This window comes from Hyla sarda, chromosome 5 (assembly GCF_029499605.1).
Source record: "Hyla sarda isolate aHylSar1 chromosome 5, aHylSar1.hap1, whole genome shotgun sequence".
In the NCBI taxonomy this organism is placed as follows: Eukaryota; Metazoa; Chordata; class Amphibia; order Anura; family Hylidae; genus Hyla; species Hyla sarda.
In genome coordinates, this window is record NC_079193.1 from 53,744,370 (window position 1) to 53,771,927 (window position 27,558).

The 27,558-nt window shown below is 40.2% G+C and overlaps 1 protein-coding gene and 1 long non-coding RNA gene across 2 annotated transcripts in view; one reads left to right on the top strand and one right to left on the bottom strand.

Moving 5' to 3' along the window:
- Positions 1-1,362: 1,362 nt before the first annotated feature.
- On the bottom strand, positions 1,363-25,965 carry LOC130273163 (uncharacterized). The gene is made up of 3 exons (XR_008843894.1): positions 25,790-25,965; positions 7,564-7,635; positions 1,363-1,484 (listed from the first exon to the last, which is right to left on the bottom strand). It is a non-coding gene; the product is annotated as an uncharacterized LOC130273163 (long non-coding RNA).
- ADARB2 (adenosine deaminase RNA specific B2 (inactive)) overlaps positions 1,387-27,558 on the top strand; it is a 718,056-nt gene continuing 691,884 nt past the window's right edge. Inside the window, exon 1 of the mRNA XM_056519506.1 lies at positions 1,387-1,517. Within this exon, the coding sequence (XP_056375481.1) occupies positions 1,421-1,517 (97 nt within the window). The 5' untranslated portion in view covers positions 1,387-1,420. The remainder of the gene's footprint in view (positions 1,518-27,558) is intronic.

Below are 27,558 nucleotides of genomic sequence, written 5' to 3' on the forward strand. Positions count from 1 at the left end.
CAGGAAAAGTCATCAACTGCCAAGCCGCTCATCTCTAAATAATACATATTATTATTATCATTATTATTTGTTTTATTATTATTTTATACTAATTATATCCAACATTATTTTATATGGTTAAGTTATTATAAAGGACATATCGGACAAGCTAGGTAAGTAGTCTACAACTAAGAGACCATAAGGTAATATTGTGTTACACTCACATCCAGAATTCAAACACAACATGTTATAGACCTGATACCTTTTATTCAATAATAATAATAACAACAACAAAAACAACAACAACAATAATAATAATAAATATTATTATTATTACAGCAACACCAATAACTATATCAATAATAATATATAGTGTAAGTAAATAAATAAATAAATACATAAATAAAACGTAATAAAATACACAAAGGAACAACTACTGTAACTCCCACCTATTTTACAGCGGACAAAGCCTCAACTTCCATTCACTCTATATGATTCACATACTTCATCAGAGATCCGCACTTGTCTTTTCCTGGATACGTAATAACATACTTTTCTACAATCTCATCTGCAACCCTTAGCACAACATCTGATACTTCTATTCCTTCTTGAGAGCTAACTAGTTAATAATCAGAGCCGTGGTACGTGCTCTCAAGTCACCCAAGTGCAAGTAAAAAGTGCAAGTGTTCACACAAAAAAACATTCACGAACTAGTTAATAATATATATATATACAAAAAAAATAAAAAAAATAAAAAAAAATAAACAACTCTTTGCCCTGAGAACTAGTTGCGAGCAGGGTCCAGGAACGTAATGTTCTGCCCATGTGGCTTAATGCGAGAGGCAGAGAGATGCTTTTATATCCTGCATTCTTTAAGATGCCCCCCAGGCTTCTTCTTCCAGATAATCTGGCAGTATGTTCCCAGCCCCTACAGTGCAGCTCCTTCTTCTTCTCCTTTCTATCAGGTCCTAGGCACATCCATCAGCCCATGTGGGAGCTGAATTTGCAGCTGACAGTGGAGATCCAGAGGACTGCTGATGGTGTGATGTCAGAGCCAGGAGACAGTTCTGATTGGATCTAATTAGACTTTGCTATAGCAAATAGACAGGCTCCCTGCATGATTGGCTTCAAAGTGGCTTGTGCCAAACGACTAGCAGAGGTGCAAAAAGTACATTCAGAGCATTTGCAGCCCCTGCTAAGAGGAAGACAGCCTGAGACTGCGAGCTGATCCAGCAGCCTCACCACAAGCTTTCCCAAGCATGCAAAGAAGATAAAAGACACTTAACACGGCTAATAGCAAGTGACTACATGCCAGAACAAAATCCAGCAGGATACAGCAGCAAGCTCCAGAGGTATATATACCAAGCAGGCACTGAAATCTCATTAGCGCGAGCAATTTGGTGACTATTCTCCAAGCATTTCACTCAGCAGCACTCCATCCATGGCTTCAGTTCTGGGCAGCAGCAGGACCTCAGCTTGTCCAAGTAGTCAACTCAAATTCAAGTCTAAGAGGAGAAGAAGGAGATCTAAGAGGAAAGGTAAGAGGCAGCATCTTACTCCATTATTATAGTGCACTACCTTAGGGTGATCAATGCCCTAGTGCAGTGGTCTTCAAACTGTGGCCCTCCAGATGTTGCAAAACTACAATTCCCAGCATGACCGGACAGCCGTTGGCTGTCCGGGCATGCTGGGAGTTGTAGGTTTGCAAAATCTGGAGGGCTACAGTTTAAAGACCGCTGTCCTAGTGCATGTTCTTCAGCAGCAGCCCTCATTTCCCCCCCAATGAGAATCATTAGCATGTCTGTGGCTTTGTTTCCTCTTGTCACAGACATTTAGCACATGATCCCTGCCAGTTCTTAACAGCAGCAAGTCTAAGGGGTAGAAATGCCTGATGCTTTCTGAGAGTAAACTCAGGCTCTAGTCAGCAGCAGCACCAGCTATGTAGTTGTGCAGGGCTGTTTTATGGGAATTTTTAACTTCTATCATGACCTACTTGGGGTTATAGCAGACACACAACAAAGTGCGAAATAAGACGTTGAATAGATGATTTGAAATGAGAAGGTCAATAAAGTTTCTAAAGACTCAAAACCAAGTAAACAACTCTGGTTACAATACTGTAAATAATGCACAAACAATACAAACAGACGAACTGCGTACAATGTACATAATGCACAAACATAAACCATACACAATGTACATAATGCACAAATATAGACAAACTGTATAAAAGGTACATAATGTGCAAACAATACAAACATAAACCATATACAATGTACATAATGCACATACATAGACAAACTGTATACAATGTACATAATGCACAAACAATACAAACATAAACCGTATACAATGTACATAATGCACAAACAGACAAACTATACAAAATATATAATGCACAAACAATACAAACATAAACCTTATACAATGTACATAATGCACAAACATAGACAAACTGTATACAATGTACATAATGCACAAACAATACAAACATAAACCGTATGCAATGTACATAATGCACAAACATAGACAAACTATATACAATGTACATAATGTACAAACAATACAAACATAAACTGTATACAATGTAAATAGTGCACAAACAGACAAACTATACAAAATATATAATGTACAAACAATTCAAACATAAACCGTATACAATGTAAATAGTGCACAAACAAACTATACAAAATATATAATGCACAAACAATACAAACATAAACCGTATACAATGTAAATAGTGCACAAACAGACAAACTATACAAAATATATAATGTACAAACAATACAAACATAAACCATATACAATGTACATAATGCACAAACATAGACAAACTGTATACAATGTACATGATGCACAAACAATACAAACCTAAACCGTATACAATGTACATAATGCACAAACATAGACAAACTATATACAATGTAAAAAATACACAAATAATATAAGTATAAACTGTATACAATGTACATAATGCACAAACAATACAAACATAGACAAACCGCATACAATGTTCATAATGCACAAACAATACAAACACAGACAAACCGTATACAATGTACATAATGCACAAACAATAAACAAATTGGTTGTTATGTTTATAATACCCAAACAATACAAATCTACACAAACTGAATATACATGATGCACAAACAATGCAAACCTAAGCAAACGGTTAAAAAGAGACCGTGTACAATGCAAACATAAACAACCGGCTGCACTACTCCCATTGAGGCGTTTTCAGGGTCTCTACTTAGAGGCCCTAAGCAGGTGGATGTATTCCTATGTATACTGCTTTAGCCTACACATAAGGGTTAAAAGATAAACAGTGCCCTTAGAGGTATTCGAGAGACTGAATCAACTTGTGAAAATGTATAATTTATCACTTTAGACTGCTCCATCGCCAACATAACGAAAAAGGTGCTATTTTTAATAAGAGCGCACGTCTGAAAATGAAACATACCTCACCTATACCAAAAAGTGATAGAAACTTAGTCGGATGCCAAAATTCTTCTTGAATCTTTGTGAGCTGCAAACTTTACCTGCTTCCTGTGATTTCCTGTAAGTATCCAGCCTCTTGTCAGACTAATAATAGTAACAGAGTCAACTACATCACCACCGTTTAGCGCAGTACGTTAAGAAGTGATCTGTCAATATTTACTTCCGTCCTTCTGACTTGATCTAAATCCAAAATGGTAAATCATTTATTTTGGCTTGCGTGATCATGATCTTATTATTTTTGGGGGGCACCAATTATCTGTTCTGTTTGTTTCCACGTCAACAATAAAGACAGACAGCTTGAAAGGTAGAGCCCACTGGCTTCTGCTTTGAAGTATTGACTTTTTGATTGATGGGGAAAAAGAAATGCTCAAAATTTTTGTTTGATGCAAAAAAGGAAATTTGGCAAATTGCAAGAAAGAAAAAAAATCGTATTATTAAGAAATAAATAAATATTATCCACTGTCATGCATTTTGCATCATAAATTAATGCGAGCCGTAAATGATAGGGGTTATTAATAAAGATCCATAAATGACCTTGCCAATTTTAATAACTTATTATGGGCCATGATTTTGGGAGCTACCAATATTGTGAGTCTTGGACCCACAGAGGTCTTACTGGTAGCTGTGTATTTCCAAATTCATTGAAATGCTTCTACCTTTGAGCGACACCAGGTGTAAACATGATTCTGTATTTAAGAGGAATATCTATTCTACAATACACACAACTTGATCTACACGGACACACACGAAGAAGCTATTTTGTGTTTGTACAGTGATTAAAAAGTCATGGCTTCAGGCAAATAAATTATGTGAATCTAATGAAAGGATATGTGTCAGTGACTTTCCAATCAAAAAAATAATATGAATAAAATAATAATAATGTAAAAAGACCTAACTTTTACTGTAAAAAGACCCAACAATTACAACTATACGGTGTCCAATATAAACTAATTTTTAATATTTTTTTTTCAGATATTTTTCAAAAAGAGTTCAAACTAATAGTCACTAAATATTTTTTTTTTTTTTTTTTTTTTACAATCTAATAAGTATATAGCTGGGTGATGTACAGTATATTCATTAAGCATCTTTGTATGTTGTAAATAGATAAATAAACAAAAGAAAAATCAAACCATAAGTGCTTTTCTCTATGTTGTACGATTTGTTATTATTATTTTTTTTAACTATAGATACTAGGATTATACCCCCCGTGATGTGATATGTGGTTCTTGGGAATTATTCCACTTGCCGGTATCACTTTCCTGTAGTCATAACAGTCTCTTGGAAACCCATATGTTTCTAAATTAAATTCATAGGAAGATGTTCATCACTTGGAGGATTGTAGGTTTAACTTTAAATGTCCTTTATAATGTCAACATCTGCATGTGGTGTAATCCTTGTCAGGGCTGTCACTGCCTTACCCAGTACAGGGACTTGACAGTTCTAACAATATAAACATGCCTATAATATGACGAGCGCCGTTCTCTCGCTGCTGTCACTTCTGTATCTTATCTGTTTATTTTTCTTATACTCTAACTTTAGATTTTATAGAAAAGTGTGATCCATGTCATCTGTAGTGTTCATGTGGTTACAGCTGTAGTATAGGAGGCTGGCATAGTACAATTGTGCTAGGCCTGTGTTTCATACAATATACCAATAGTAGCTTAACGCCTTGTTTTTGAGGAGACAGGGATGTTGGTATTGCTGGGGAATTTATATGAAAATCTGAAATACTAATAGTGGCCAAGGTGATGCCAATATTCTCAGTAGACTCATGCGTATATATTGAATATTCTCGCAATATACATTTGATTATTTCGGAGGACAGTATAGGTCATATATAATATAGTCTCCTAAGAAGCAGCATGATCTTGAAGATATTGATAGACACAATGCATATGTATATAGGTACATAAAAAAAGACAAAATCTATTTATTTATCTATCTGTATCTGTCTGTATGTCTGTCCATCTATACTTCTATCCATTTGCCTATCTCCTATTTATGCTATCTAGCCATCTAATATTCCAATATCTGTTTATCTATCTGTTGGTCTATATATCTATTTTTATATCTAGTGTCTTTCTTTCTTTCTTTCTTTCTTTCTTTTTTTCTCACACTATCTATCTAAACACAATGCCAAAATACAGTGCATAAAGTGGTAGACAAAAGAAACCCAATAGCCCACTTAGTACATAGTTCAGAACCTTTATTTGTGAGGATGTTTTTTTGTTTGTTTTACATACCTATTTTTGATACTAAGATTTTTATGACTGTATCTGTATGACCATCTATTGCTGCACATCTAATCAGTGTCACATAATGAAGTGTGGTAGCGCACTATAATCTACAGCCTTAGATAAGTGACACCAGTTCTCATTGGTTGTCATGCACAATGTCACATGTCCTTTATCACAAAATCAATAGTGTGATACAGAATTGACTGTCACCGGACTGGTCAGTGTTTAGTCTCTAGCCGGCCTGGAATGTTAATGAGTTTGGTCATCACTTAAGTTACTAAAGAGCTGATCCATCTGTCCAGCGAAGCCTTTGTGTGGCCTATAGAACCTCTCTTCAAGGCAGTTCATTGGTCTGGAAACTACAAAAACAAAACTGTGCATTCTACGTTTTATTTTTCATCTCCCCCCCCCCCCCCCACCACCCCAAAAAAAATAAAAAAATACATAGGAGGGTATGTATCAATAACGGTGTTGCAAAGTGTGATTTGATGTATGTTTTTTGGGTCAAATGGAGCATAGTTGGAGTTGTGCCAAAATTATCAATTGTCGCTTGCAAGTTTGGCACAAATGCAGCCCTACAAAAGGTGCAGCCTCCTGCCCCAGAATTCCAGGCAGAACTTTCTGACTGTGAGGCAGTTAAATCTGACCTTGGGACTTTGGCTGGTTTACAGAGGTAAAGCTTGCACAGCCAGGGCCTTTTTTGCTGTTTTTAATTTGTGCATTAGGGGGGATATTCATCCAGACCTCTATTTTGGAATAGTGTTGCATTTTCCTCTAGCAGCCAATCAGGTTGCTTCTTTTATTGTTCAGGGTCCTTTTCCCACTTTTTTGGTTGGGCACTGTTTAAATGTTCTACATTCTATTGTAACTATTTTGTCTGTCATTTTATTTTTGGTGTGGATTTGCACCTTAATGAAGGTATTTGCGCCAAAATTTGCACCAAATCGAAAAGTTGCATATAATGAATTCCAAACCAATGCATGATTTTAACTTATTCACGACTAACACAGTCAAATTAGTGATAATGTTCTAAACAATTTGGCGCAACTGTTTGTAACAAAAAGTAACATATAAAGGAAATGGCGACAAAACACAGTCAAAAAAACTGTATAAAGGCCTTCATACATACCCCTCATAAATGTCAAAAATGGTGAAGCCGCTTTCTTCAACCATTGATATTTTCAGAATATTGCATGTTCTATATCAACATTTTGTTTTAAGATCGAATTATTTTGCCAACAAAAATTTGACAGCTGATGGAGCACATTGCATTGACATATGGTATGCTAATGACAAATGCAATATCAACTTCTAATACTTTTAATAAGCATAGTGGATAAAGTAGAAAAATAGACTTAATATACTGTGTGCATGCATTGGAATTTTCAGACCTGATATATGGAAATGAGTCTTCTAGTGTTATTGTTACTATCATTATTGTTACTATTATTATGTGGGGGGACAGCTCCCAGAAGGTAAATAGTCAGTTTAGAAACTTGCGATGGGTGCCAAACTTTTTTGTATTTGCTGTCTATAAAAGTTCTTATTGCTGTGTAGCTAGGAAAATTATAATTCGCCCCTGGAGTGGCCCAAATATTACATTATTATTATTATGTTTATTTTTATTATTTCATCTGACTGTTATTTATTTATTTATTTATACTATTATTTATTTATTTTATTTACTTGAATTTGGTGTTGTAGCAAAAAATATAAGCACTTGCTTAGGATATTTCCAAAATAAAGCTGGAAATGTAATTTTACATACACGTTAAAACACACATAATACAGAAATTGGGTATTTTGTTGTACTTCAAGGAAATCCCAAAAATACAGAAGAAAAACATACCTGCGGCCTGCAGATGGCGTTGTTCTAACCTGTACAGAGCTGCGTAAGGTGTTCATTGCCTAAACTGTATCCCTATGGTTTCCAGAAAAAAAAGGGAAAAAATTTTTTCAATTATATAACATTACATGTGCCAAGAAATGTCTGCACTGGAATCATGGTAGACTTGGTCCAAAGACAAAATGTGATCTGTGGAAGCAGCCAGTGAAGGGAAGATGCTTTTTTTTCAGTATACACAAGCTATGATTGTTACTAAGAGGAAAATGTAATACTTATCAGTGTACCCTCTTGATCCTTTCATTATGTTCAAGATAGATTTTGGGCATGTCATGTGTTTAGAATTCTTTAGATTAGTTTAGAGTCCTAATTTATTTTATTTTTTTTTTTTTTTTAATTGCCAAAAAATAATCTCAGTCATTGCTTGGAGTAAACCTTCACTTTGTCTGCACCACTATGTCATAAAAAATCCCTTTCCATTATAGTTAATGGGAAACCTTCTTATTAAAGGGGTACTCTCGTGGAAAACTTTTTTTTTTTTTAAATCAACTGGTGCCAGAAAGTTAAACAGATTTGTAAATTACTTCTATTAAAAAAATCTTAATCCTTCCATTACTTTTCAGGGGCTATATACAACAGAGGAAATGCTTTTCTTTTTAGATTTCTCTGACATCATGACCACGGTGCTCTCTGCTGACATCTCTGTCCATTTTAGGAACTGTCCAGAGCAGCATATGTTTGCTATGAGGATTTTCTCCTGCTCTGGACAGTTCCTAAAATGGACAGTACTGTGGTCATGACATCAGAGAAATCTAAAAAGAAAAGCATTTCCTCTGTCGTATATAGACAAATCTGTTTAACTTTCTGGCACCAGTTGATTTAAAAACAAAAAAATCACGAGACTACTCCTTTAAGTAGAGGATAGTTCAACAGCACAATTCCAGGTAAAATTCCATCTTCTCTATTAAGCCATAAAAAATGTAAATCAAATCCACACAACATAAAACACTACGCATCAGGACTGACATGTTTGGTCTTACGACCTTAATCATTTATGTTGTGTGGATTATATTTACATATTTTTATGGCTAACTTAAAGGGGTACACCGGTGGAAAACTTTTTTTTTCTTTAAATCAACTGGTGCCAGGAAGTTAAACAGATTTGTAAATTACTTCTATTAAAACATCTTAATTCTTCCATTACTTATTAGCTGCTGAATACTACAGAGGAAATTATTTTCTTTTTGGAACACAGAGCTCTCTGCTGACATCACAAGCACAGTGCTCTCTGCTGACATCTCTGACCATTTTAGGAACTGTCCAGATCAGCATATGTTTGCTATGGGGATTTTCTCCTACTTTGGACAGTTCCTAAAATGGACAGAGATGTCAGCAGAGAGCACTGTGCTCGTGATTCAGCAGAGAGCTCTGTGTTCCAAAAAGAAAAGAATTTCCCCTGTAGTATTCAGCATCTAATAAGTACTGGAAGGATTGAGATTTTTTTAATAGAAGTAATTTACAAATCTGAATTCAGGTAGAAGAAACAGACATGGTCGCACATCTACAATCTTGTATAATGATCTAATTGCTTCTCAGCATAATATCAAAAACTAACAGGTTGTTAGTATACATTTTTGATCAAAAAGCACAAGCCCACTCGCCACGTCAAGGCCACGTATTTAGAGTCCCTAATGTCCCTAGCATAAAATGGCGTAGCACTGGGCGGTGACCACCACCGCCGCGACACCAGTGCCCACGGGGGGAACGACCCACTGGCAGAGCGGCCCCAATGCCACTCAAACCAGTCTATGGGCCGCACCTCCCCACAGACACGGCGCCACGGCAGCAACGGACGCCGCACAGCACCACACCAGTGTGAACAAGGTGTAATAGCTCACTTACCATGCTCTCCCAGTCAGACTGAGAGGCTGCTAGGAAAGAAATGGCCCTTGTGTAGCTAACTACTATTTATATAGGGTTGGGCTGAGGGGGTGGGGAAAAGTGCAGACACATGTTCAAACAAAAAAAAGGAGGGGGATAGAAAACACAATGTGAATTCAGGTAGAAGAAACAGACATGGTCGCACATCTACAATCTTGTATAATGATCTAATTGCTTCGCCCAGTGCTACGCCATTTTATGCTAGGGACGTTAGGCACCCACTCTAAATAGGTGGCCTTGACGTGGCGAGTGGGCTTGTACTTTTTGATCAAAAATGTATACTAACAATCTGTTAGTTTTTGATATTATGCTGAGAAGCAATCAGATCATTATACAAGATTGTAGATGTGCACCATGTCTGTTTCTTCTACCTGAATTTAATTTACAAATCTGTTTAACTTTCTGGCTCCAGTTGATTTAAAAAAAAGTTTTCCACTGGAGTACCCCTTTAATAAAGAAGATGGGTTTTTACCTGAACACGTGCTGCTAAACTATCTTTCACTTAATTTTAGACATTGTTTCTGGCCAGTGCTCGTGGACCGTTCGTGCAGATGGTTACCAGAGAGAGGGTGTGAGCTGGTTCATATCTTTTTATTTTAAATAACAAACTTTCTTATTAAGTTGTATGAGGTTTTTTTTTTTTTTTTGTCCTTGATGCCGAAAATTTCCCTTGTGGTTTTGGCATATTATCAGCTTCACTCAGAGGAGCTGGGTAATTATTGAGCTCAAAGTAATAATCATGAAACCCTTCTTATAGTCTGAGACACATTGATGGCACAATGGCATCTTGGTGATGCTAAGAGTCATTGTGCCCACCAGAGAAAATGATTCTGAGGGTCCAACCTCCATTTGTACAGAACATGACAACTTTCCATTTTACTTGCATTATAGTTTTTTTTTTTTATCATTTAAAACACATAGCATATGATCAAAAAAGTCTAATAGGATATTGTAAAACAGTTTATGAGATATTGACCTTAGTCGCAAGTGACTGGCTCCAATTGGGTTGTCTTCTGTTGGACCATCTACTTATTTAGGTCAAAGAGTTGAGCACGCTGAGCCCCCTGAACCTGGATTCAATTTGAACTTCGGAAGTTCGCGGCCCAACAAACTTTCGAACATTGCTGGCTGACAACTCAGCTTGGCAAGAAAGTAGTTAATTATCGCTGCTGAGCCATTCTTGTTAACTCCTTGGGGGAGGGGGTGTGCACATTATACAGCCATCTGTATGGCTGAATAATGTATACAGTGAAAAGAACGAAACTACCATTTAGTTGCTGGTCAGGGAAACAAGAAGAGACCCGGATCAGCGGCGAGATGGTAAGTATTACTCTCTTAACTGTATACCTATAAATAGCTGTATAATGTATATCCCCAACCCCCCCCCCCCCCCCCCCGGATTTATGTAGTGCAGCTCCGTAGCGCTAATTAATTCCTTCCTTGCTTGGTCGGTGCATATCGTCCAGCCAAGCAAGATGTTACAGTGATAGTGGTACTGTGACAAAAAAAGTTAAGTTGTCCTGTGAACTAAATACTTTCAGAAAGCTCACTCAATTCTATTCATAACTTATAAAGCCTAGGTTTCTAAACTGTGGAGCTCCAGCTGTTGCAAAACTATAACTCCCAACATGCCCGGTCAGATTCCTCAGGTACTCTGATGGGGGTAGTATGACCATGAACTCATATATTTTAGTAATGTCTTAACTTTCTAGAGCCTAAGTCTCCAAACTGTAGACCTCCAGCTGTTGCAAAACCACAACTCTCAACATGCCCGGACAGATTCCTCAGGTACTCTGATGGGGGTAGTATGACCATGAACTCATATATTTTAGTAATGTCTTAACTTTCTAGAGCCTAAGTCTCCAAACTGTAGACCTCCAGCTGTTGCAAAACCACAACTCTCAACATGCCCGAACAGCCAATGGCTGTCTGGGCATGTTGGGTGTTGTAGTATTGCAACAGCTGCAGGTCCACAGTTTGGAGACCAGTGTTCATTAAACCAGATGACAGCATAAAGCCATACTTGTCCATAGCTATCATCGCATTGCATTTCCAGCACAGGTTAAACGCTTTAAACTGACTGGTTACTATGGATAAAATCACTAGAATTATTAGCAAAAAATGTTTTTTGTTTAACTCCCATCATATTGGTAGTTTAGGACATGTAAGGTTATTTGTCTTTTCGTGTCATCATCCAGAAAGTTATTTATTTTAATTTTTTTACAGTTTTTTACTCGCATTGCTATTATTATCCCCATTTCAGAATATCAGCATTTTCCTTTAGACTTAGGTGCTTCGCATGAGGTAAATTTTCATTTTTAGTTCCCGGGCTATACACATTAGAAATATTAATACATTTACATAGGAAATGATATACCGTATTTATCGGCGTATAACACGCACTTTTTAGGCTAAAATTTTTAGCCTAAAGTCTGTGTGCGTGTTATACGCCGATACACCCCCAGGAAAGGCAGGGGGAGAGAGGCCGTCGCTGCCCGCTTCTCTTCCCCTGCCTTTCCTGGGGTCTAGAGCGCTGCTGCCGGCCCTTCTCTCCCCCTGGCTATCAGCGCCGCTGCCCGTTCTGTCCCCCTGACTATCGGTGCCGGCGCCGATAGCCAGGGGGAGAGAAGCGGCGCCGACAGCCAGGGGTGCGTCCCCAGCGTCGTTGCTATGCACGGCGTGGGGCTCTGACGTCATGCGCCGCGCCGTGCATAGCAACGACGCTGGGGACGCACGACGGAGGCCTGGAGCAGCGCGGACCGGACTCAGGTAATTATGCCACCGGGGATGGGGGGAGGCAACGGGGCAGTGGCGCCGGCAATGGGTGCCGCTGCCCCTTCTCTCCCCCTGGCTGTCGGCGCCGCTTCTCTCCCCCTGGCTATCGGCGGCGGCACCGATAGTCAGGGGGACAGAACGGGCAGCGGCGCCGATAACCAGGGGGTGAAAAGGGCCGACAGCAGCGCTCTAGACCCCAGGAAAGGCAGGGGGAGAGAAGCGGGCAGCGACGGCCTCTCTCCCCCTGCCTTTCCTGGGGGTATATCGGGGTATACACGCGCACACACGCACCCTCATTTTATCATGGATATTTGGGTAAAAAACTTTTTTTACCCAAATATCCTTGGTAAAATGAGGGTGCGTGTTATAGGCCGGTGCGTGGTATACCCCGATAAATACGGTAATTGTATACCTCATCTTCCAGTATACTTTTATTTGCAATTTTATATTTTATTGTTGTGAAATAGACTGTTTGGGACACAATTTTCTGATGTTTTTTCTTTTTTGAATACAATCTTCTTGCTCTCTTTAGTGCACTTCATTGTAATGCCTTTGTATAGGTCTCTCAGATATACAGTAGCCCTTCTATTTTCTACATTAAAACAAGTTTTTATAGTAGCTTAGTGTTTCCCAACCAGAGTGCCTCCAGATGTTGCAAAGCTACAACTCCCAACGTGCAGAGACAGCCTTTGTTTGTCCAAGCATGCTGGGAATTGTAGTTTTGCAACAGCTGGAGGCACCCTGGTTTGAAAACACTGCAGTGGCTACTAGATAGATGAAGAATTCTATCAGGTCCAAACCCTCTGTTGTCCTGGTTTGTTGTCTAGATAAACATTGTTTAACTACAACTCCCAGCATGCCCAGACAGTCAAAAGGCTGTCCGGGCATGCTGGGTATTGTAGTTTCACAACAGCTGGAGGCACCCTGGTTGGGAAACACTGGTCTAGAGTTACTAGGATCTTTGGGAATATGGATTTTACCATGTTCTTTCTGTTACTAAGTCATTCTCCTGCAGTTCTGGTCACCCCATATAGTGATAAACCATCTCAATTTTGGCAAACCTTTTGCACTTTTGGCTATGTTCACACAGCATAAAATTTAGTGGCCCATTTTATGTTATGTTTCCCATGTCAGTGTTTCCTAACCAGGGTGCCTCCAGCTGTTGAAAAACTACAATTCTCAGCATGCCCGGACAGCGGCATGCTGGGAGTTGTAGTTTTGCAGCAGCTGGAGGCACCCTGGTTGGGAAACATTGGTCTAAAGACAAATGTGCTCCACTACGCTTAACAGTATTTTTTTTAGAACAGCAGCAGGTGTGTACTTTTGGCTGTCCTTTCACAGTATGTAGGCCCTTGAGAGTTTAACTGGTACAAAATAGTACACCACTTAGATGTAGGTATGTGGTAGGCTTATAGAAATTATTCGATACCGCTGACTCCTGCCTTCTCCCGTTCAGTGCATTAAAAGAGTCTATACATTTCAGAACTGGAGACATATTTTTAACATATGCCATGAATATGTAATCGGGGCTTGTTTGGCCACTGGGACCCCACTGATCACAAGAATCAAGTGTCCTGACCCCTTGTACCGAACACAGCATTGCGCTTGTATGTACATTCTGAAATTGCAGTTGAGCCTCATCCACTTTCATAGGACTGTGTTGTAATACCACAAACAGCACACAGTGTGCTTAGTAAAACTATAAATGGTCTATAGCACTAGGAGTCCCAGTCATTGAACCTATATGTGATGCATTGATGGCTTATGCAAATCAAATTGAATATAACAATATCCTTTAAAGCAGTGTTTCCCAACCAGTGTGCCTCCAGCTGTTGCAAAACTTGAACTCCCAGCATGCCCGGACAGCCGTTGGCTGTCTGGGCATTCTGGGAGTTGTAGTTTAGCAACAGCTGGAGGCACACTGGTTGGGAAACACTGCATTAAAGGTTGAATTATTGCACAAGCTTATATTCCTTTGTTATTTTTAGAATTAGAGTCAGTCATAAACTAATTCATCACCATCCTCTATAGTCAATGACAGGATCAGTTCTCTACGAGCAATCCAGTAGTGTTATACATTGAAGACATTGCCATAAATCTGTTCCAGTTTAGCCTAGTAAATACCGTATATCAGCTGCAGATGTTATATATGTTTGTAATTTATATATATATATATATATATATATATATATGTGTGTATATATATATATATATATATATATGTATATGCATATACATATTTGTGTATATATATATATATATATATATATATATATATATACACACACATGGGGGTGCACACTGAGGGACATATTCAAAGACTACTGTCACTTCTGTTACACCAATATCAATCCTACTTCTTTTAGTTTTTTTCTCCTTACATTTTCAAAGGTCCCTTGAGCTGCCTTAAAAATATGCGAGAGTCACACATCCTCCCATAGACTTGCATTGAGGGGGCATAGCTGTGACATTACGAGCCTCCGGCACCGCATCGCCAGTTATCCGGCACGGAGCGAAGTTCGCACTGGATGACTGGGGTGCCGCAACCGAGATGCGAAGGATAACTGTACGTGTGAACGCACCCTTAGGGTCTATTCATACGTACAGTATTCTGCGCAGATTTGATGCGCAGGATTTCAAGCTGTGTTCAGTTTACATTGAGATCTGCAGCAGAAAATCCTGCGTATCAAATCTGTGCAGAATACTGTACGTGTGAATAGACCATTAAGGGGTTGCAGTTTAAAGGGGTAAGGGGTAAGATGGAGATTTATTAAGCTCCATAGTAGATTTTTTTTTGCGCAAAAAAAAGTTGCACGATCTTGCACATGTCCGAATTTTCTGTACATGCTGCGACTTTTTGATTTTTGCTTATACCAAAACACATTTCTGAAATCTGCTCATGTAGTAATTTTTTTTTTTTAACTTTGCAGTGTATTTATCAAATGCGATAGGCGCTATTTATGAAGAAAAAAAGTTGCATCTCCATTTAAAAGTCACATATGTATTCCAGGTCCAACCTGGCTTAAAGAGAGTGCATACATCCGCAGAAAAGGACATTAACACCCACTTTAACTACTGTTCTCGTTCTGCATCATGAAAGAAAGCTACTACATTAATGTTAATTATAGAAAAAAATTAAATATATAACTAATAACTATTAATTTTAAAGGAGTACTTCCGTGGAAAACATTATTTTTTTTTTTTATCAACTGGTGCCAGAAAGTTAAACAGATTTGTAAATTACTTCTATTAAAAAATCTTAATCCTTCTTGTACTTTTTAGGGGCTGTATGCTAAAGAGAAATCCAAAAAAGAAATGCATTTCCTCTTGTGTCATGACCACAGTGCTCTCTGCTGACCTCTGCTGCCCATTTTAGGAACTGTCCAGAGCAGGAGAAAATCCCCATAGCAAACATATGCTGCTCTGGACAGTTCCTAAAATGGGCAGCAGAGGTCAGCAGAGAGCACTGTGCTCATGACATCAGAGAAATCTAAAAAGTGAATCATTTCCTCTGTAGCATATAGCCCCTAAAAAGTACTGGAAGGATTAAGATTTTTTAATAGAAGTAATTTACAAATCTGTTTAACTTTCTGGCACCAGTTGATTTAAAAAAAAAAGTTTTCCACGGGAGTACCCCTTTAAGATTGAAAATACACACTGCACACCTTGTTAATTTTAGGACACATACATGCTGGTGTACCCACTAAATTTTAAAATGAATGTTGTGTTAAAATAAAATAAGGTACAAAATAATTGTGTAAGAATTTTTACAGACTACATAAATAACTTATATGTGGCACTTTTTCCTTAACCCCTTAAGGACCGAGGGTTTTTCCGTTTTTGCATTTTCATTTTTTTTCCTCCTTGCCTTTAAAAAATCATAACTCTTTCAATTTTGCACCTAAAAATCCATATGATGGCTGATTTTTTGCACCACCAATTCTACTTTGTAATGACTTCAGTCATTTTGCCCAAAAATCTACGGCAAAATGGAAAAAAAAATCATTGTGAGACAAAATTTTATAAAAACCCACTGTTTTGTAAATTTTGGGGGCTTCCGTTTCTACACAGTACATTTTTCGGTGAAAATGACACCTTATCTTTATTCTGTACGTCCATACGATTAAAATGATACCCTACTTATATAGGTTTGATTTTGTCGTACTTCTGGAAAAAATGATAACAACATGCAGGAAAATGTATACGTTTAAAATTGTCATCTTCTGACCCCTATAACTTTTTTATTTTTGCGCGTATGGGGCGGTATGAGGGCTATTTTTTGCGCCGTGATCTGAAGTTTTTAGCGGTACAATTTTTGCATTGATAGGACTTATTGATCGCTTTTTATTCATTTTTTCCTGATATAAATAGTGACCAAAAATGCACTATTTTGGACTTTGGAATTTTTTTGCGCGTACGCCATTGACCGTGCGGTTTAATTAACGATATATTTTTATAATTCGGACATTTCCGCACATGGCAATACCATATATGTTTATCTTTATTTACACTGTGTTTTTTTTTTTTTTTAATGGGAAAAGGGGGGGTGATTCAAACTTATAATAAGGAAGGGGTTAAATGATCTATATTCACTTATTTTTTTGCACTTTTTTTTTGCAGTGTTATAGCTCCCATAGGGACCTATAACACTGCACACAGTGATCTTTCACATTGATCACTGGTTTCTCATAGGAAACCAGTGATCGATGATTCTGCTGCTTGACTGCTCATGTCTGGATCTCAGGCACTGAGCAGTCATTCGGCGATCGGACAGCGAGGAGGCAGGTAGGGGCCGTCCTGCTGTCCTGTAAGCTGTCCGGGATGCCGCGATTTCGCCGCGGCTATCCCGAACCGCCCACTGAGGTAACCGGCATACCCTAAAGGGTTAATAGCGTGCGGCACCGCAATCAATGCCGTGCGCTATTAGCCACGGGTCCCGGCCGTTGTTAGAGTCCGGGCCCGACCCGCTATGATGAGGGGCCACGCCGTGGTCCCGCGTTATAGATCGGGAGCGTATACGTGACGTTCCAGTACGTCATGTGTCCTTAAGGAGTTAAAAAAAAAGAAACATCCATAGTAATACAGCTTCATGCACATTTTGGGGTGGGTAATGTACCGAGCCGTTTTTTTTTTTCCATTATTGTTGCCTGTTGGTGCTGCGCTGTCTTCCTTCCTGTCGTAAACTCTGCCCTTAGTGCAGCGACGCAAGACAACATTACAAAATGCGGGCTCAAAATTAAACAAAAAAGCCTCCAGAGTACGTATATTAATGGTGCGGCATAGTATGTTTTTATATTTTTTTATTTCTGAGGAGGGTGGACGGTTGTTGCGGGATAGTTGGAGTGCAGCTATTTAGTGCTAGGTAGGCCAGTCAGGGTGTCACCCGATACGGTACATCCCCCCCCCCCCCCCTCCCCGTCACGCTCTAGCAACGCTACTGGTAATAAAGAGTAGATAAAGAACTTCGGCTATTAATATAAGGGAAAACTTTTCTGCTTTAAAAAATGCTTTTGTAAGTGGGTTTCCCGGGTTTGCTTATGTCTGATTTATTCATCAAGGTCGTGCGACTATTTGATAAATAGGTCACATGTAAGCAAAAGTAAGTTAAAAAAAATAGTCATATTTGAAAAGAATGATAAATCTCCTAACTCGTTACAGTTTGTTTTGAAAAAATATTGTAAACATTCCGAAAAATCACAACACGGTTTACAAACAGAATAAGCAGCACCCTGCTTTATAAACTGTCATCTGAATACAAGGTTATTTATATATATATATATATATATATATATATATATATATATACAGACACATTTTTTAAAGAAGAGTCAGAACTATTAAAAGAGTAGATTATGTGCTGTGAAAAACTGAGATTATTTCGGTATGAAATGAAGTGCGTTGAGACAGATTACAGAAAGGCTGGAGATAAAAGGACCAGTCTAGTTTTTCCATCTCCCAACTCTGCCAAAGCAATAAATGAGTAGTGTTGCTCGCGAATATTCGCAATTCGAATATTATTCGCGAATATCGCATATTCGCGAATTCGCGAATTTCGCGAATATAGCGCTATATATTCGTAATTACGAATATTCGTTTTTTTTTTTTTTTCTTCACAGTACACATTACAGTGATCACCCCTCTCTGCTTCCAGCTTGTGTGGTGTAAAGAAGGCTGTAATACTACTGTGTGAGACTGGCGTGCAAAAATTCGCATATGCGAAAATTCACATATGCGAAAATTCGCATATGCTAATTTTCGCATATGCGAATTTCCACATGTTAATTTTCGCGTGCGCGTATTTTCGCATACGCGAAAATAAAACGAGGATATAACGAATATGCGAATATTCGCGAATATATGACGAATATTCGTCCATATATTCGCGAATATTCGCGAATTCGAACATGGCCTATGCCGCTCAACACTATAAATGAGCTTGTTTCATCGTAACTGCGTTTTTTTTTCTTTCTATTTTTTTTTTCTCCAGACCAAACTGTTCCCTATGACAGGTTTGTGTCATGTCTGGAGATGTGCACTTCTTATCTTGTCCGCTGACAGCTCAAGAGGCAGGGGCTGGATTTGGTGATAAAATTAAATCGATTAATCCTTTATCCACCATCCGATTTCTAGTGATCCGTGTAATGACAGCAATTTAAGATTGCATCAAGGGCATTAGTGATGATGGTTGAGCTTAAATTTAGAATTAAAATGCGGGCTTCATGAATACCAGACTATAGAGTACAAGCGTTTCCATGTAAAACAGACGCAGCCTCCTCTCCTTCCACCCCGCAGTTAGTTTTTAATTTCTACTGCTTAACCTTTCCCACTTATATCATTATACGGTGTAGGCAGACTGTAGGGTTCAGGCAGAGCTATCATTGACATTATAACAAGGTAACGTTTTAATAATACACTGCTTAGATTGTGTCTCGTACTCTATTATACCAAATTACATTTATTCCCCCAATGTAACCATTCTAATCTCCAGTTATAGATTGGTCGTCTGTCCATATTGCATTACAGCCTTTTAGGTGTATATAGTGCGGAACCATTGATTAAAACATAACGCAATTTACCAATCATCAGGTTTGTGTGTATTCCTGTAGTACATACAGTCAGGTCTGGCGCAGCGTTCCTGCTGATTTCAGTTTACAATCTAGTTTCTGGTCCCCAGGGCAGAGTGATTTCTGACAGTATCTCCGAATCTTTAACCGATGAGTTACTGCACACTCAATAAGATATCAAGATGTAGCAGAGGTGAATTTGTCCGCAATCATAACTTAATGAGTTCAGATAACACCATTGACAACTGGGCTGTTCTACATCTGAAGTTGTCCTGCATAAGAAACTATAAAGCGATTGAACAAGGAATGTTATTAGTATATAAACCTAAGAGACCTAGGAGGATAAAAAATTACGGGGAACTAAATTAATATAGCCAATCCTTTCCCTCTTAAAAACCTATTTCATTTTCTAAATATCATTCTTTAGCTATCTAGAGCAGTTTCCCCTCTTTCAGTTGTCACTTACATGCAGTGAGTGAGGAAAATATGCCATCCAGCCATCCTCTGTGTCTTTATCCAAATCCCTCTCTGAAAACAGTCCCCACCCTTCTGAGACACAACCATGTGGTTTCTGCCCTGCACTGATGACTCATTCTCCCTTTAGTGTTGAGAGCAGGGAGGTGTGTGCAGCCTTATCTAATCACATGCTGAACTTCTCTCTGCTGCTCAGAGCAGGATGGTGGGGGCTGTTTTCAGAGAGTGAACTGGACAGCAGAGCAGAGCTGCAATGATTCCTGGGAAATGTAGTATCTATGCGGCAAGGGGAGGGAAGCATGGCAAATAGAGATGAGCAAACTTAGGCAGTTGATGGCTTTTCCTGCATAAATTAGTTCAGCTTTCAGGTGCTCCGGTGGGCTGGAAAAGGTGGATACAGTCCTAGGAGACTCTTTCCTAGGAATGTATCCACCTTTTCCAGCCCACCGGAGCACCTGAAGGCTGAACTAATTTACGCAGGATAAGCCATCAACTGCTGAGCCGAGAAGTTCGTGACGAATCGAATTTACTGTAAGTTCGCTCATCTCTAATGGCAAAGAATATCAAGCAGCCAGAGAAGACCACAGGAGCCATGCATATCAGGCAGGGTCATTTACAGGGAACATATCCAAGTAGTGTGGTGACTTTGGAGCTTTTTTTTATGTATAATTCTCTGGAGTACATGTAATGTGGTTCAGTACATACCGACTTGTAGTATGAAGCAATAAAGTATGAAGCAGAAATCTTGCAAATATGAATTATACCTTTGCAGAACTGACTACGGCGACTTTGAAGATTGCAGTATTGCATTACAGTATTGCATCTCATGATTGCCAATATGGTAGTGCTTCGACAGTCACCCGACAGTCACCCAAAAAAGTAAAATGCAACTTACCATCAGCCTTAATGCAAGTCATGAGCAACTAAAACCTGCTGACTTTTTACAGCCATACAGACAAATTCTACAGCTATTTTGGTTGCGCATTTTAGATGTGTCGTTCTAGCCCAAAAATAACATGAGCCTATGCATGAACAAAAAGGTGGCTGAACTAGCATTTGTTGAACCAAGTGATATAATACTGTCCAAATACTACTGCTATATAGTGCCTAAAAATACTGCAATACCATGTAGAAGAAAGTAGCTGACTATCTCTTGCCTATGGGGGGCCTCCTGACACTCTCCCAATTGCAGATGTTGGAGGAAAGAAGGATCTGGCAGCTGGATTTCTATAGCTGATCCTTTTGTCCTGAAGGGAAATAAGTAGCCACCAGAGGAGTCTGACAATGTTTTGCCTCCCCTCCCCCAGCTTAACTATGCCATACCATGCATAAAATAATACTGTCATACATAATTAAAATGATAACACCATACAGGGTTAAAATGGCCTGACTCCACTATGCAAAGATTAACTCTATGCAGTGTTATATTTCCACTATACGGCACTTCACTAGCACCGGCATACAGTACAGCACCATTATTATGCACTGTGATGTCCGAGAATAACTAAGACTTTTCACATATTCTGTTACAATTGGGATTGTTTTTTGGTTTCTCCAGCATAAGTGACAACTTACATTGACAAAGTAGATTGAAGCATTAAAAAAAGCAAACGGCAGACAATAGACAAAAGGGATCATTTACTAAGCTGTGCCTGTAGTGTAAGCCCCCCAAATCTTCAGACATTTACCCCAACTCACAGCTGACATGCATTTATATGATGAGTGCAACTGGCAGCCACGGAGTCGCTGGGTTTACCTCTCTCTACCTTGGCTTTGTTGGCCATCACTTGTGTTCGTTGAGGTGGGAGCTGCTCTGCTCTAAAGACGTATAAGTAGCTGAGGTCTCGTACAGGAGATTACCAGGGGGTCACACCCCATGATCAGACACTTACCCTAGAGTAGCCCTTTATCGTGGTGCAGATTTTAGAATCCACTTTTGTTGCAGATTTTCAATGTCAACCCTTCAATGCATGTGGTCTAAATAGTCATGTGGGAGGTGCTATTCAGAGACTGTCAGATATCTGTGTGTTAATGGATACGTAGAGAGAGCGCTGTCAAACAGTGGTTCGGAGCGCCCAATTGACTACTTTGTTAATTCTGGACGATGTAGTCAAGTGGGTGGTCATACTTTGTGAATGACAGCGCCTTTTACATGCACTTTTATGCACACAGATAGCTGTCAATCACTGAGTAGGACCGCCCACATGTATCATGAATAAATAAAACTGGAACTGCTTGATGACATCAGTTTGTGATAGCAATATTTTTCTTATATGTTCTTGAGACTGTCACCATTTTGCCTTGTCATAACCTTCGCTCCTCAGAGAGTGGACCTCACAAAGTGCACTTTGACTTAATATGACTCTGTAAGGCACTTTACCTTTTGTTCAATTTTGTTTGTCTATGAAAAACTTAATAAAGATATACTTTGAAAAAAAAAAAAAAACTTCCTGGAACTATTCCAAAAAATCTATACAGTGACCCCTCAACCTACGTTGGCCCCGACATACGATAATTTCAACATGCGATGGCCTCTCAGAGGCCATTGCATGTTGAAGGTAGCATCAACATACGATGGTTTTTTATGTCGGGGCCATCGCATAAACGGCTATCCGGCAGCGCAGACTGCTTCAACTGCCACCGGATAGCCGTTTACGGTGCCCCATGAGCTCCGGTGATGTCTCTTACCTGTCCTCGGGGCTCCGGCGCGTCCTCTTCGGGATCCTCTGCATCGTCGGCGCTCTCCATCGTCGTCATCACGTCGATACGCACGCCGTCCCGTCATCCAATAGGAGCGGCGTACGTAGCGACGTGATGGCGACGACGGAGAGCGCGGATGCCAGGGAAGAAGAGGCCTTGCCGGAGCATCGGGGACACCTCGGGGACGTGGCGACAGCGATGGACGGTGACATCCAGGGCAGCGGTGACGAGCGGTGACGGTACGGAGCAGCGGGGACAGGTGAGTGCAACTTCCTCTAACAGTGGTCTACAACCTGCGGACCTCCAGATGTTGCAAAACTACAACACCCAGCATGCCCTGACAAGCAATGGCTGTCCGGGCATGCTGGGTGTTGTAGTTTTGCAACATCTGGAGGTCCGCAGGTTGTAGACCACTGTCCTATACTTTACATTGCACGGATCCCTCAACATGCGATGGTTTCAACAAACGATGGTCCGTTTGGAACGGATTACCATCGTATGTTGAGGGACCACTGTATAGCAATCTGCTAAGCGCCACCCCCCATAGCATGATACCTGCAGAATGGTCTGAATATTCATGCTCCCAGCATTTGGAACATTTTGTTCTGAGCGCTTGGAGTGGGCAGCCGTGATTGTGCCGCCATGGCCACGCCCCTCATGCCATGCCTCCTATAGACTTGCTTTGAGGGGGCATTGTGTTATGTCACGGGGGATGTGGCAGTGAAGTCACGACCCCCGCCGCCCACACCCAGCATTCTAAATGAATGCTGGGTGCTGCACAGAGACCTTGGGGGTCCCAGCGGGGGGGGGGGGGGGGGGGGGTGTCCCGCAATCAGACATCTTATCCCCTATCCTTTAGATAGGGGATAAGTCTAGTGGGGGAGTACCCGTTGAAATGCCTATGGTCACTCCATGTGCAAATAACAGTATATATTAAAACGCCATTTTCATCTTGGGAGTTGTAGTTTTTCAACAGCTGGAGGCACACTGGTTGGGAGACACTGTACTAGAGCAGACCAGGTTTCTTTTGAATCATGTGGTCCTTGTTTCTAGAGGGAGGGGGAGTGGGGAGGGAGCAAAATGGCAAGGACCACAGGCTGCCTGATTTATAGCACTTCCGGTGGGGGAGCGGTCACTGAGATCGCTGAAATATTGCCGCTGTGCTTTTTAAATGGTGGCCTTAATATCTTGGCATTATGGTTTAAATGGCACATAATTCTATTTATCCAGAATACCCCTGTAATCATCCTCCTGCTACACTCGACTATTGTTATTGTGGATCTCAATCATTGTAGCAGGTTATAGAACAGTGGTCTTCAACCTGCGGACCTCCAGATGTTGCAAAACTACAACTCCCAGCATGCCCGGACAGCCAACGGCTGTCCGGGCATTCTGGGAGTTGTAGTTTTGCAACATCTGGAGGTCCGTAGGTTGAAGACCACTGTTATAGAATGAACACTTAGTGTAGATAGATATATACTGCACATCTAGTGGTAAATTCTTCAGAAACATTGGGCTTTCTTCTGTGCCGTTAAAAAAGTCTCCAGAAATGTGCGACTCCAGAGGTCATTCTTTGTTACACAGGCAAAAAAATAAAAAATGTCTCCTCCTTTGACAGTGATAGCCAGGGAACTATGGTTCAGGGTAACATTTTCCATTGAGGTAAAGTACAGTAGGAGCAGAAAAAGTTCTGCAAATAATACACGTTCATAGGGGAGTCATATAACTAGCAGAATAATAAATGTACTGCTATAATACGGGCAGCATTAGGCTGTGTTCACACAGTGTACTTTTAGGTGTATTGTATTAAAAAAATAAAGTGTTTGTAAAACTGTGAGAAATTTGCGTCAGTTTTTTGCAAAACTAGTGTATGTAGTGTGCTCTAAGTGAAGTGTGTGGGGAAACTAGTGTGCCCTGGTCGTCACTTTTTTTTACACACACATATACATATACATATATATATATATATATATATATATATATATATATATATATATCTTAGAGCTGCAATGATTATTCGATAAAATCGATGAAATTCAATAACGGGATTCGTTGTCGCCGAATCCAGTTATTGAATAATTGTTCGATTCGTTATCCGGGCGCCGGTGGTCATAAGGCTGCTGCAGGCGCGAGGTCAGAATTCTAGGCCGCACCACCGCAGCCTCTGTTCAAATCCCTGTCCCACCCTCCGCTGGCCCATTGCTCACCAATAAAGCGTGCTGCTGCTGCTTCTCTCCTCCCCTCCCCCGCCGCTTGTGGACGCTCTGTACATTGTGCCTCCATTTTATGGAGCCTCAGCCTGGCCTGGAGGACCTCACCTGTACTACTGCCGCTGGTAGGCCAGTTTCCTGCTGTTTAATGCGTTCTGCCACTGTTACTGCCGCATTGCATATTGACACACACAGGGGGGTATGTGCAGAGCATTGCACCCTAGTGTCATCTACAGACAATAGGGTGCAATGCTCTGCACATACCCCCCATGTGCATAGCAGTGTATATGTACATATGTACATACTGTACATACACACTGCAATACCCATGGGGGCATGTGCAGAGCATTACACCCTTGTGTCTGTAGTACAGACACTAGGATGCAATGCTCTGCACATACTACTATGTGTATAGCAGTGTGTATGTAGTACACACTTACACAACTATACACATGGGGGTATGTGCAGAGCATTGCATCCTAGTGTCTGTACTACAGATACAAGGGTGCAATGCTCTGCATATACCCTTATGTGTATATCGGTGCGCAGTGCACTCCGCTTTGCCCAATGTGCAGCACATAAATAAAACCCCTTATTTTTTCACTATTTTAGAGTGCCACTGCCTTATTTACTTGACTGTATATGGTGGACCGTAGACCGGGACCTGGGCGGGTTGGCACTGTGTACCATAGGATTGGTAGTGCTGTATATATATATATATATATATATATATATATATATATATATATATATGTGTGTGTTTTCGAATGCATTTTACGGATACATTTTTGTTAATAACATAGGGATGTGGATATGGAGAATGGAGGTGTTATTCAGAGGGGCATAGCAATAGAGACTAGTGTATAAAGGGGGTCACATGACCAGACACCAGTAATAGATATGGCACACTGTAGTTGCGGGGTCAGTATTACATTTTGTGGGGGGCTTCACGTTTCACCTCTCATGACTCTTGTTGCTTTGCTATCCTCATATGCTGATTGTATTTTTTTTGTCTGATCTTAGGAAGAAATTTCCTGCATGTTGCTTATTTATTAATTAATGACTTACCTATATGATTCTGTTTCCCCTCCATTCCTCCACCCCAACTTCCATGCAAAGTTGGTAAAATCAGATGTGTACCACATACATATATGAACAGGAGGACAAATGTGCTGTTGTTTAGATAAAATCACCTACATTATGGGGGAGATTTCTCAAAACCTGTCCAGAGGAAAAGTTGCTGAGTTGCCATAGCAACCAATCAGATCACTTCTTTCATTTTTGAAAAGGCCTCTGAAAAATAAAAGCAACAATCTGATTGGTTGCTATGGGCAGCTCAGCAACTTTTCTCTGGACAGGTTATAATAGATCTCCCCCTGTGTCACTGTACTGTTCTTTTTCTTCATGGATCTGATTACTTCCTGGTTTCCTCTCTGACCTGTGACCCTGCTGTTGCCAGGCAACAGAGCACACACTTCCCCACAGACCCCCTTACTTGCAAACACAGTAGAGTCTAAAGAGCAAAATGCAGTTGAGCTGAGCATGCCTGACCATCTCAATGAATGCCCTAAGAGGGTTGTAGCCAGGGGCAACAGGGCAAAACAAAGCAGGCACATGGGGAGTTATATATAATCACTATATATAGCACTCAAACAGTATGTTTTCAGAAATGCTTATACATAGGAAATATATTTATATTAAACATAATGCATCAGTTTAAACCTATTTATTATATTAAAAGGGGTATTCGGGGCAAAAACATTTCATCCCCTATGCAAAGGATAGGGGATAAGGTGTCTGACCTCGGGGGGCCCGCTTCTGAGACCCCCTGTGATCTCCCTGCAGCACCCACATTCTATGCTGTCACGCCCCCTCCCATAGACATGAATGGAGGGGGCATGGCGTGACGTTACGTCCCCAGTCCCGGAAACCTGAAGTTTCCAAAACTGGAGATTCAGCACCCGCATAGAATGCGGGTGCTGCAGGGAGATCGCGGGAGGTCTCAGCAGCGGGCCCCCCACAATCAGACATCTTATCCCCTATCCATTGGATAGGGGATAAAATATTTTTGCCCGGAATACCCCTTTAAGGGGTACTCCCACCAAAATGTATTATACTATATGCCCGTGCTGCCACTATTAAAATAATAAACTTTAACTTATCTCCTGGCCGGGGGGAGCGGCGGAAGGGAATTTAATGGTTATTATTTTAATGGTACTACTGCATGAGGAAATTAATGGTCAAACTGGCCAATATTAGTCAATGTAATAGGCACAGGGATCAGCCAAGGATCAAACAAATTGTTCTTTGTTGACTGATCCCATCTATTAAGGAGGCATGAAAACCATTGTTGACTACTAATCTCCCCAGGTAAGAGGACATGTTTGGCCAACAATAATAGGAGTACAGTACCACATAACCTAGTGATCATTTGTGCAGCCCTACCTGCACAATAATCAGACTGTATACATCGGGCATGGGTCTACCTATGTAATACTAACTACCCTAATGTAACTGTTATAACAGTAGAACTAATAAGGCTGTCAAGTTGTCCACCTACCTGCACAAGACTCGGGCTGTATAAAAGGCTCCACATTGGGCATGGGTCTACATATGTAATAAATTATAACAAAGTAGGAGGAGCATCGTGCTCAGGATTCCAGATCCACGTGGGTGCACGACTCCTGGAATAGCCCATTTCCCACAAAATATAAAAAAAAAAGGTGGAAGCAGCACTCCAACTTGTAGGTGAAAAAATCACAAAAGTTTATTCACACATCTGTGCAGGCAACGTTTCGGCTCGACATTATAGCTTGAGAAAGGCTCTATTGTCGAGC